The sequence below is a fragment of the Podarcis muralis genome, chromosome 6 (assembly GCF_964188315.1).
Source record: "Podarcis muralis chromosome 6, rPodMur119.hap1.1, whole genome shotgun sequence".
Classification (NCBI taxonomy): domain Eukaryota; kingdom Metazoa; phylum Chordata; class Lepidosauria; order Squamata; family Lacertidae; genus Podarcis; species Podarcis muralis.
The window spans coordinates 98,462,157-98,474,979 of record NC_135660.1 but is presented as its reverse complement, the minus strand read 5'-3'; the positions used below and the strand labels follow the sequence as shown (position 1 = coordinate 98,474,979).

Genomic DNA, 12,823 nt, shown 5'->3' with positions numbered 1-12,823 from the left:
ATATAAGAACATGAGTCCTTCCCGACGGAAGTCTCTCCTCCGAGATATCCAGCGGCCTGAGAGTCCTGGCTAGGAAACACGTGAGAGTTTGGGAGAGCCAGCCCAGCACGCCACCCTTTGAGAACGACGCTTCTCATATAGGAGAGTACAAAAGCTTGTAAACATGGGATAGTAGTTTATGACTTGAGGGTGGGGCTCAAGTAACCCCCACTAATAAGTCCCTCTGAGTTCAATGGGGCCAACTCTCAGGTATAGTCATAATTAATCCCCTGGAATTTGTAATTGCACAGTGGCACCTTCAGAGCCAGCTTTTCCTTGGGAGGTGGTGACTACTACTACTGCTATCACCAATAATAATGTTGTTGTTATTATTGTTATTAAATTTGTAAACGTAAAAAAAAATTAATGTGCAAATTTGTAATTCGTAAATTAAATCTTTATTAAAGCCTATGCAAAACGAACTGGCCAAGCTAGGGCCATTGAGAAACAATACAGGGCCATTGAGAGAACCTTCCTCCTTCCTTGCCCTGAGGGGTGAACAGAGTCTGGAGATTTGGAAGGTTGCCAGGGTCACTGGGTGTGAGGTGACAGGAGGAGAGGCTTAGAATCATAAAATTGTGGAGCTGGAAGGCACCCAAGGGTCATCTAGTCCAACCCCCTGCAATGCAGAAATCTCAGCTAAAGCATCCTTGACAGATGGCCATCCAAGCTCTGCTTCAAAACCTCCAAGGAAAGGAGAGTTAACAGCCTCCCGAGGGAGACAGTTCCACTGTCAAACAGCTCTTACTGTCAGAAAGATTTTCTGTATGTTTAGTCAGAATCTCCTGTGGTTCTGTATGTTTAGTCGGAAGCCATTGGTTCAAGTCCTACCCTCTAGAGCAGGATAAAACAAGCATGTTCCCCCTTCCACGTGACAGCCCTTAAGATGTTTGAAGATTGTTATACAGTGGTGCCTCGCAAGACGAAATTAATTCGTTCCGCAAGTTTTTTCTTCTTGCGAGTTTTTCGTCTTGCGAAGCACGGTTTCCCATAGGAATGCATTGAAAATCAATTAATGCGTTCCTATGGAAACCGCCTTCAGACCAGGTCTGGGGACAGTCTGTCCCCCGACCTCTTCTGAAGGCTGGGGGGGGGGGACAAGGGCTTTTCTTCCCACCCCCAGCATTTTAAAAAACCCCGGGACAGCGGAGGTCTTCTCCGCTGTCCGGGGCGATCTTAAAATGCTGGCGGGCGGCATTTTAAAATCGCCCGGGACAGCGGAGGACTTCTCCGCTGTCTGGGGCGATTTAAAAGCCCCTGGGAAGGCAGGCAGGGGGGACAAAGACTTTTGCCCCCCGCCAGCCTTCAGAAGAGGTCCTGGACCTCTTCTGAAGGCCGGCGGGGGGCAAAAGTCTTTGCTCCCCCCTGCCTGCCTTCCCGGGAGAGTGGAGAAAGGCAGCGCGTTTCTCCGCTGTTCCGGACGGCTTTTGAAGGCAGGCGGGGGGGAGCAAAATCCAGAGTTGTTCCGCCTGGCCTTTGGCTTGGAGCCAATTTGATTCCCTCCCTCCCTCTCTTTCTTTTTTCTTTTCCTTTCTCCTCCTGCGATGAGGCTACATTTTAATATTTTAATGTTTCAATATTTTAATGTTGTATTTTAATTTTGTTTTTAAGTTGTATTCATTCAACTTATTTTTATTGCTTGTTATTTGTCTCTTCAGAATTAAGTCCCCTTGAGTGCAATAAAACTTAATTTTTCTGGTAAATGGCAATAGCAGAGGTTAGCCTTTTTGAGTCCACGGCTCCCTTAGCCAACTATATTCTTTCTGTGACACCCCTGTGGGGACCAGGAGCCCAGTTAGGTCACCTTTCCTGTAAAGGAGCCCTGGGGTGTTTGGAGAAAGCAATAGAATTGGCAGCTGTAACTGTACTTGCCTTCCCTGCTTTCCTCGCCTCCATCTATGATCTGTAGTCCACAGCACAAAACAAAACAAAATGTATTTCCCAGTCGCTACTTATTTTTGCCACATTGTTTGTCCATATTTTGGGCTTACTCTAGGTGGCGCTATCTGCCAGTTTCCCCCTTTGCTTATAATGGAATGGCGCCACAATCATAAAGGGAAACAGTTTTTTAAAAAAACTTTAACCAAACAAAATGTTCACTGCTGCTATTACTGTATTTATATCTCCCATATTTCAAGTACAGTGGTACCTTGATTCTCAAACTTAATCCGTTCTGGAAGTCCGTTCAACTTCCAAAGCGTTCTAAAACCAAGGCACACTTTCCCATAGAAAGTAATGCAAAATGGATTAATCCGTTCCAGACTTTTAAAAAGTACAAGTAGTGTCAGGAGGAGATCAGATCTCCCTATTCTCCCTCAATAGCAGTCAAGGAGAGAGGGGCAAATGAAGTGGGACAGTACTTCTGGCGGAGAAGTTTAATCCTTTCCTAGTGCCACGTTCCCAATTAAAATCACACCATCAGGTTGTTTGCCCTATAGGGGAAAACACACATGCACAAATAAATGATTCTATGAAATAGCAGCTTTGGGGGTGCTTTGTTTAAAAATGCAGCAGATCCCCAATGTCACACTGAGTTTGGCTCTTAGCTATAGAATCTCCTCCTTATTCTAGCTGCCTGTCTAGCTGCAGTGAGCTGTACCTGGTGATGAGATAATACTAAGGATGATACCTTGTGTCTTGAGAGGAACAATGGAAATATCACCACCCAATTCTGCTCAACATGGTCCTTCTTTTGGGATGACAGCAGCATTTTGTATACAATGTGAGTAAACAATGAAGAAGTAAGGTACACCCTCCTGTATTGCTACTTCACAATAAGTTGTTCACATGTTAAAGGGATTAGAAAAAGAGGGGTTCAAACACCTGGGAGCGGATCAGAAGGGTCTAAATGGGGCTGTCACACTAATCGCCCAAACTATACTTAGCCAGTAGGATGACTAAAACTGCAATCTTGGAATAAGCCTAACTGAACTCCATGGGGCTTACTTCTAAATGGATATGCATAGATTTTGCAATATAAACCCTGCAGTTTTTTCTCACAGTGTTACAGGTTTAAGTCATTGTTTTATTATTATTATTATTATTATTATTATTATTATTATTATTATTATTTTATTTTAAACCAGCATGCATTGTAGCATACAATCAGAAACTAAAAGACAAAGAAGACACAAAGATTAACAATTTATTATTTCTTCAATTTGGACACAATGATTACAAAAGCCTTTTTGTGTGTGTATTACATGACATTGGAGCATTTAGGACTGTACAACGTTTGATCATTTTTATTTTATAGTAACAGAGCACAGAAAGTAGACCAAGCCTGTCCAAAAGCGCACTTGTATAAATGTGAAAGACATGAAATAGCAAGCTGCCTTATTGGACCAAAGTCCACCAGCCTTTGGGTTTTGCAGATGTATTCTTTTTTAGGCAGGCAGGAATAATGAAGAACAAAGCATTAAAATTTGCATATGCACCTTTGTAGAAGTTGGCCCAGTTAAAGGTGTCACTTTAAGAGTTTTCCCTCCTCTTAATTCTCTGGAACTTCCATTTCCCACGCTAAAGACATTGAAATTGTTATTATGATTCAGACTAATCTAAGCAGCATTTCATACATTATGCAGCAACAACAAAGGTTTGTCACCAATGAACCACAATCTCATTTTCAGATATATAGACTTTAAAAACATACTGTGGGAAGAGGCCACATAAACAGCATAAATTCTGCAGTCGTCGTAGGTTAAATTCTACCAAAACAACAACACCCCAAAACATTTTTAAGATACTCTCGTTCTTCAGAATGCTTGTTCATTGACTGAAAACATGTTACTAAAGTACATTCTTTGATTCTCTGGAAAAATCCTGCAGTTGATTCATATCTGTTGTTGCCGCTGTTCCAGAAGAAAGGAAGTGCTGAGTTGCCTGGCTTGCTATTTCTTATTTGAAAGAGCTACTGCTACAATTAAGGCAACCACTAGGACAGCCCCACCAACCGAGACCAGAATGGTGATTACTATCATTCCTCCAGCTCGCTCAAACATCACATCAGCAGTTTCATAGTTTGTCACTGGAATGCAAAAGGAAAACGGGTTCAAGAATTAAACACAGGAGTCAGCAATTTTTTTCAGCAGGGGGCTGGTCCACTGTTCCTCAGATCTTGTGGGGGGCCAGACTATATTTTGGGGGGGGAGGGAATGAACGAATTCCTACGCCCCACAAATAACCCAGAGATGCATTTTACATAAAAGGACACATTCTACTCATGTAAAAACAAGCTGATTCCCGGACCATCCATGGGCCGGATTGAGAAGGCGATTGGGCCGAATCTGACCCCCGGGCCTTAGGTTGCCTACCCATGAGTTAAAGCAATCAAGACAGATTGGGTCAAAGTCCATTTTATATCTCTACTAAGGAAGTACTTTATACTTATGTATAACAACTAAAAATATTGCGCTGAGGTATTCAGGCAGGACTTGTATAGCACAAGTATACACACAACATATTCCTATTGAATCAACAAAGTGGCAGAGTGTCTGTGTGGTCCCACGTGACTGAACACTCCTTCCTGCAGAAAGAACATTCCTTCCACACAGAGAACTAGAGGTCAGGAGAAGAAGTACCAACTTCTCCATATCAGAAAAAACTAACCCCAGCAAAGTTGTTCCAAAGTTGTGTTAGTTTTTTGGGGGGTGGGGGAAGCAAAGTGTATTGTGGCATAGGCTAACAATTTTTAGTCTGGCCTACGTGTGCACCTGTGAAGTGGACTCTAGTGTATGGAATCTAATGTCATAATAAAAGTGGTTAGACTTTAAGGTTCCGCATGTTCACAACTCACAAGTGTAACTATTCTTATTTTCACACAGTGGGTGGCGTCCGTACATCAATGGCCACTTAGGTTACGCAGCAGTGGAAAACCCAGATTCAAAATCTTTCACATACCAAGTAGGTGAATATTTTCTGCTACCATATCTGTCCTGTCCTTAACTGCACAGATATTTTTTAACTGGGCAACGTGTTACATTCTAGGATACATCTATTCATTTCTGAAACTCACCATTTTTGGTCTGTATTGCTGTTGACCAATCTGTATGAGCTCTTATTGTAGACTTGCCATCCAAGAAAAAGTAGTTCACCCTAGGAAACAGAGATTAAAAGGCCAGGGGAAATTCATATGCACTTTAAAATATCAAGTATGAAAATAGAACTGGAGACAATCTCACCGTAGTCTTTGCCCCATGTTTTAACATGTTAAATAGGAATGCTCAACCCACCATCCTGAATCCATAGTCTTAGCTTCTATTATTAAAATTTGGTCTTGCCCTGGGGGGAATGTTGCCTTTTTAGAATACTGGTACTATGTACTTTTGCTTTTATCTTGGAAAATAAATGCAGGTGGTGTGCAAATAATGGCCATAATGAAAAGTGTGCAAACATAATATTGATAACAACCAAAATCACTTACCTGGTTCAACCTGTCTCTTCTACTATTTTTGAACTGAAAACCTTACTTTTCATATAAAACTCTCTCAAGATCCATTTTAAATGTTATATTTTGTTCTGTTTTGTTAGTATGTAACAAAACGTTTTGTAATTGATTCCGTACATTTTGGCTAATCAGAAAACCAATAAAAATTTAATACTGAAAGAAGAAGAATATAGTAATTTTCATTTTTTAAAATGCCCCCAAAAGGATACTGGAGGAAACAGGTCAATGCCACTCCTCTGTAGTCTATTGCCAGAGGCAGTGGATTCAAGTTTTGGTCTGCTAAACCAACACTGACGCATTGCCAACCACATTCATACATAATGGGACAAACTTATCATTTGTATGGTACTAGTTAAACCCAACAGATCTATTGTTAATAGGTAAGCAAAGGATGAGGAGTTTCTCCTGCTCCACAAGCATTCTAATGGAACAAGAAAGCTTTTTACACCATTCCTGGATGCCCTGGTAGAAGGCAGCCTAATTTTATTTAAGTGGTAAACCTGTGCTGGACTATGCCACTCCAGATTGTATTAAAATTCTTCTCCCTATAAAAAGATTTCTTCCATATATAAAAAACCAGGGGAGCCTAGCTTTTGCCCATCATCATGCTAATTCTCCATGTGTATATACGGAGGAGAATTCAGACATAAGGACCCCCCCCTCTGTATTCTCAAATGGTGCGGATCCCATTCACTGAGAACTGGAATATTGTGTGCCTATCCTGAGATCATTCCAAGGGCAAGGTTCCATGTGACAGGTTTTTCTCCTGCGATTGTAAACTATTTTAAACACAAGCTTGATGTTTGCAGTGTCCTGTTTTCCATTTAAGAATGCTACAACCTCAGTTCCTCCCCTGCCTAGATGCAGCTCAGCATACACCAGTAACCATCTGAAAAGTACAAATGTTTAGCCTCTATAATTAGTGCATGGTCTGTAAAAAAATAATATATATATTTTTTAAAAAGTCAGAGGTGCATATATTTCAATCAGCGTTCACAGTTACCTATAAAATGTGGATGGCTTGAGGGCTTGATTGCAGAAGGGACCTTTAGTTTGACGGCAAAATTCTGATCCCACCTGGTAGCCTACGACTGTCATGAGCTCATATTGGCTGTTATCTAAATCCAGTACCACAATGTCCCTAGCTACTTCACAGGAGACACTCTTGAATTCACCAGCAAAATAAAGAGTGGCTTGAGGTGTCTTGCGGAGATTTTCAATCTGTTCAGTATCTGCCACACCTTCAAAAGATGAAGAACAGCCCATAATATGATAATCGCAAATATATTTCATCAGTACAGCACAAAAAGTCATTTCAGCATGTAGAAACAGAAAATGCTACAGCTCTTCTGGGATGGCACCTGTTCAGATGGCAGGTGAGGGATTGCATCTTTGATATGCAACCAAGAATAAACTCTCTATGCATGCATAAAAAGCTAGCCCAGCCTTCTTCTTGACACGCTGGATTTCTCTATTTGAGGGGCCTCTCTCTTTCCTTTTTCAAAAATGGATCACTGAAAAATGAAATCCCTTCTTCTTGGAAGCCTGCACTGGTAGAAATGAGAAAGAATACTACATGCTATTTCCATACCCTCCAAAGTTTTGTTCCCAAAATTGGGACATCAGGAGGGACGCGCCTTCTTCTGTTCTGGCACTCTGGCACTCGTTAGCAGGATCACACCAGAGGTGGCACAGCCCTGCTGACTTGTACCAGAGTGAGCATCTTTTGATCCAGCACTCTGGACTCGCACCAGATGAAAAAACAGGACCTTCTGGGCAGTGGCAGAGCTTCATGCTCCGGCACCGGGGGGGCAGAGAGCAGGCGGGGGCATGGCATGCATCCTGGGGGTGTGGCACACCACCTGCTGGGGCGTGGCACCTCACTGGGCTGGGCTCGTGCAGCTGGGGGCAGTGTGCTCCCCCGCACTCTTCTTCCTCCACCAGTGCTTCCGGGATCCAAACAGAAGCTGGGATTGGCTTCTGTGATCTGGAATGTCCCGCTTAAAATGGGACATTTGAGGGACAGGCACTAGCAATCATGAACTCCAAATTCTTGTCATCCAAAGTAGTGTCAGGTAAAGACATTTCAAGGATTATATAAAGCCAAGAAAGTAGAGAGAAGACTAGACTCATCATTCTGATAAATTCTTCAGCTTAATGGAGGGGAGGGGGAATGATTGTGTGTACCCCTCTGTGTCCCTCTATATCTGTAAATCCAAGCAAACAGAACAACATGGCCCAAGAGCTTAGGGGGACTAAAACGTGATCCAGAACCTATTCATTTTCCTGAATATATGACCACCTTTCTTTGTAATACAGGCCAACCATCAAACCCAGTTGTATTTATTGTACTCCCCACCCTCCCACTTTGTACTGTTATGCTGGTTACCACTTTGGGTGCCTTTGGGTCAAAATACTGTACATAAATAAGCCACAGCATAGCATAACATCCTAGGGGAGCCCTTTCCAGCAGCAAAGAGCCCATCATTTCCCCAGTTTCCATTGCTCAAGTATACGGCTTGGCTAAATGACAGAAAAACGTTCTCATTTACAGTTTTAATATTGTGAGATGGACAGATAAGGAAGCATAAAATATTTTGTATTTTGCTTTCCTCAAGCACTCTTATTGCATGTCCAGATAAGGAAAAGAGAAAAAGATTACAGCACTCAGTCGCTAATTCTCTACGTTATGAAGGAGTCCCTGAAAAATTGCCCAAGTATTCTGTTGGCCATTTCAAAGCAAGAGGGATTGGGACTGGAAAGTCCAGCTGAGACGTACATTAATGGAAAAGGAATGAAGTAAACCGTGGAACAGAAATGCTGTAGTTTTTATCTTCAGTTCTTGATCAGCAAGTTTTGCTTGTCTGTGTGGTGCCACAAGACTGATGTAAGAAGGATAAGGAAAACATCTGCCCCCCCTCAGGTCACATCTGCTGGTGACTCTTGTTATTTTAACCTTTCTCAGGCTGGACTGCAGTTTTAAAACCTGGTTTTGAAAATCGTATACTGAGCACTTGGGATATAAATGGATATGAATGTTAATGTTTTTCCCTATGTTTCAGGCACTCGGCATTTAAATGCCCTTGAGGTGGGTTGCATGGGAGCTATGTGGAAATAATTTTTTAAAATTCACACAGCCGCAGGTTCATCACTTCTGGAAGACAGCCGCAACAGACCATCCCCTCAGCTACTGACTTCTGCTCAAAGTAGAATGCTGAGGTTTGTCCTCTGGAGAAATATGAGAGACTTTTAATAGAAGGGAAACAATTATTAGACCAAGGGGGGCTACCCTTTGGCCTTCCAAATGTTGTTGAACTATAATGCCCATCATTCCTGCCTACTGGGGCTGATAGGAAGTGGAGCCCAGCAAGATCTCGAGGGCCACAGGTTCTCCATATCTGGATTAGAGTAACAAAATCTCTCAGACAGGATCCCGCTCATTCCTGCACGGCTGCATCAAATGTTACATGCACACACATACATACATAAGTCCCATACCTGGCAAAGTGGACGAGTCAGGAAGTTGAGCTACAGCTATTCTCACTGTGGCTGGAGTAAACTTTGCGGTGGTAACACACTTTGGGATATTGACAAGAAAGTAGGTGCTCATGTAGGTTGTTAAAAGCATGCTGTTGTTAGGGAAAAACTCCAATGCTGAAAAACAAAATGAAAAGTAACCACATGGTATTGTTCCATGGGATGGCTAATTTCTTGCAAACCCTGTCAACTGAATAAAGTGCATGTTTCAAAGTGCCTTTGCTTGAATCACCGCCCCAAACTTGCAGATAGCCATCACTAAGGGCAAAGACATAAACAGACATTTATTGCTATGTTCAGAGCAGGCTCCTGCTTTTAAACCAGCTCCATCTCCTCCCAGTCAGAAGGGGGCAAGAATTATTGTGAAACTTTCAGTGGTACGGCTTCTGAAAGTCCCAAGTCTGCAGCACTGACATAGGCTGCTCCTATTCAGAAGCTGTTGTGCAAAATGCTTGATGGCAGCTGCTGCAGAATGCCATAGGTAAAGGTAAAGGGACCCCTGACCATTAGGTCCAGTCGTGACCGACTCTGGGGTTGCGGTGCTCATCTCGCTTTATTGGCCGAGGGAGCTGGCGTACAGGGAGCTGGTCATGTGGCCAGCAGGACTAAGCCACTTCTGGCAAACCAGAGCAGCGCACGGAAATGCCGTTTACCTTCCCACCAGAGCAGTACCTATTTATCTGCTTGCACTTTGACGTGCTTTCGAACTGCTAGGTTGGCAGGAGCTAGGACTGAGCAACGGGAGCTCACCCTGTCGAGGGGATTCGAACCACCGATGACCTGATCAGCAAGTCCTAGGCTCTGTGGTTTAACCCACAGCGCCACCCGCGTCCCTGCAGAATGCCATACCATGTGCCAAATTTTCTCCACACACACTCAACAATATTCAGTAGCTGAATGTGTTGTGCTGTTTCAAATTGCAGGCGCAGTGAGATGCTGAAATGGGCTGGCTCAGGCATGCAGGTCCATCACTTCACCAGCACAGCCCTGAATCGTGACAGCTGTGTGTGAATGAACCATCAGCCAGGTTTCAGCTTATTTCAAATGCAGGGCTTTTTGGAAGAACCAGCTCAGTTTAGCTGCCATTCTCAAGTGATGAGAAACTGCGCACACATGGTTCTAAGTAATAAAAGAAGACTAATTCCTTCAGTTGAGTTGCCTTCTCTAAGTGGTTAAAAAAAATTTCTCTATGAAAGAATTATGCTACTGAAGACTAAACTGCTCCCTAGTGAAAAAGAACTCATTTAATACTCAAAGACAGCTAGAAGGATTATACCCTCCAAAAAAGATAGATAGACAGACAGATAGAAGCACAAATGGGGGTGGAGTTTCAAAGAACTGGAGGTCTTCAGCGTATATAGGGTAGGTCAGGAGTAGGGAATGTTTTCCCGCCAGAGGCCACATTCTCTTCCAGAGAGGCTTCTGGAGGCCACATGCTAATGGTAGGCAGGGCCAGGGGCAAAAGTGACCCCTGAATGTGAATGTTGCCATACTCCAAGGAGACCTTCCAGGCAGGCAAAACCACCGAAGTAGAGTTTGAAGCAGAGTCCTTGAGGGATGAGGCTTTCTGAGAGAGGGGGTGGTTGAGGAGGGACACAAGCCAGGGAGAGAGACAGATCTGAGGTGCTGGCGTAAGGCAAGGAAACATCAAACTTTAGTCTGCACAGGCAGACGGCCAGCAGAACTGCTTTTCACCCTATCAGTTTATCATAATAATCCATCTCTATTCAAATATGTTTTTTAATCTCAGCAAACAACCTAAAAACAATAACCTGAAAAACTCATTAGCTGCCCATCAGCATGTTTGCCCTTTAGCCATCCAGGCCCACCCGCTGCTTCCTTTCTGAAGAGAGCATTACAGCAGCAGCGTAACATGTTTTGCATACAGCATTGCAAGAATAACTGAAATATGATGTTGTTAACATTGCAGCTTCTCTGATGTAGTTCTGCAAACAGTGGCAGGGAACATAAAGCTTATTTGGTTTCTTCCCTAACAGCTTCATATGAAATGCATCTTACGTTGCTCTATGTATATCTCTGAAAATATATCACAAACAAAATGATTTCTCCATTATTGCTTTAACATACAGATGTCCTTTCTAGCTTTCTACTCATGTCATGAGGCTTTCTAGTCATTTGTCATTTCTCGGCGATAATCAGTTATAGCCTTGAAGGTTTCAGTTCTTTCTCAGACATATACAGTACAATGCAACTCCACTGAATTATTAGTTGTGATTCTTTGTTTTCTGAAGTGCTGCTTGGAACTGTACATAAAAGTAAATTTCTTTATGACAAGAAAAAAATATTGAAGCAAAGTTATTATGCTTATAACATCTGCGTGAGAAGCAGAAATTCAGCTCTTTGGGGGCGTCCAGTTGTAATAATGGGGAAAGCTTAAGTATCTGAATTTTTACTTGTCACACAGCTTTTAAAGGTACAGGACTCTCCCAAGGGAAGAAAACAACAATAACAGTGGAAGAGAAAGTCTGAAAGTTTCAGCAGAATCAGGTCATGATGAGAAAAAGATTATGGATTACTAAATATTTTGCAAGCAAATCATATGTGTAGTGTAGAACATAAACAGTTATTTAATATGAACAGTTATTTGCTGTAAAACATCACCCAAACATATGGAACTTCATCAATATAAATTTATGTACTGAGATGACAGTGGACTTTATGCTCCTGTCCATCCAGACCAAGCTCTACACTTCAAGGCTTTGTCAACCTATTCCTGCTCAAGCAAGAAGGTAATACTTACTGATTTTTTCCAGGTCTTCCACTGGAACAGCCCATCCAGATCCCAAACTGCCAAGCAAACACAAGAGCAAACTCAGCTTCATGTTGTACAGCCAAGACTTAACTAAGTGGCCAACTGAAAGGACAGTTGATCGAACTGCAAGTTTTCTGCTTTGGCCGGGCGGGGGGCGGGTGGGTGGTGTGGATGGGCAGCCCATTCTTTTGTAAGCATGAAATGGGCCAGAAAAACAAGGAAAACAAGATAATCAGGTGCTGCACAAGCAAGACAGGGGAGCAAGGAGCGCTGGGCACTTATGCAAGAACGCAGTCCTTAACGTATTGGGAACTGCATACTTACCTATAAAAGCACTTACAGGAATGTTTAAAAAAAACAAGAAATAAAATTAAATTATGAGAACTGGGCTGAAACAAGATAGTTTTCTTTTTATATTCCTAATGGAGTCCATCCTTTCAGAAGAATATCAGGAGCATACCCATGGTAATATTTAACATTTACATACAGCTTCAGAGATTTAAAAAACAACAACAACTTGTTAGTGTGTGAGAGGTTCCAAAGTCATCTGTCTGTGCCCAGAGTTAATGTTGTTAATGTGGGGTAGACTGCAGAAAATAAATAACATACACATTGTGTGATCAAGGTAACTTGAGAGACCACCTTTCCCCTTCCATCCCTGGTGGCTCAGGGCATTCAGCAGGAGAGCCCTAAACGCTAAGAAGCCAGCGCTACAGCAACTTAGAAGAGGGCTGTGGCTGCCTCTGTTTTTGGGCATCATAATTTTGAGATACAACTGAAGACATTTTTGTTTCAACAAGCTTTTCCAGCTGGATGGAAAACTCACCTACGTACTCATCTCTGCCTTCGGTGCTCATTTTCTATTGTTTTAATAATAATAATAATAATAATAATAATAATAATAATAATAATAATAATAATAAATTTTATTTATATCCCGCCCTCCCCAGCCGAAGCCGGGCTCAGGGCGGCTAACAACACTAAAACAATGCAACATTATAAAAACATTATAAAAATTAATTAAAATA

At 42.3% G+C, this 12,823-nt stretch overlaps 1 protein-coding gene across 1 annotated transcript; it reads right to left on the bottom strand.

Annotated features, from left to right (window-relative positions):
- Window positions 1-3,168: 3,168 nt before the first annotated feature.
- UPK2 (uroplakin 2) lies at window positions 3,169-11,952 on the bottom strand. Its single transcript, XM_028728659.2, has 5 exons — window positions 11,784-11,952; window positions 8,984-9,139; window positions 6,489-6,726; window positions 5,054-5,133; window positions 3,169-4,066 (listed from the first exon to the last, which is right to left on the bottom strand). The coding sequence occupies exons 1-5, from the start codon at window positions 11,863-11,865 to the stop codon at window positions 3,930-3,932; spliced, it is 693 nt and encodes a 230-aa protein (XP_028584492.2). The 5' UTR covers window positions 11,866-11,952; the 3' UTR covers window positions 3,169-3,929.
- Window positions 11,953-12,823: the final 871 nt, after the last annotated feature.

What these genes read in the sequence shown, in the direction of transcription:
- UPK2 (XM_028728659.2), bottom strand. Translation starts at nt 11,865, where the DNA reads ATGAAGCTGAGTTTGCTCTTGTGTTTGCTTGGCAGTTTGGGATCTGGA. An exon ending in TGACTCGTCCACTTTGCCAG is followed by an intron (nt 6,727 to 8,983) that starts GTATGGGACTTA and finishes CATCTTTTGAAG; the next exon opens with GTGTGGCAGATACTGAACAG. An exon ending in AAGCCATCCACATTTTATAG is followed by an intron (nt 5,134 to 6,488) that starts GTAACTGTGAAC and finishes TCTGTTTCCTAG; the next exon opens with GGTGAACTACTTTTTCTTGG.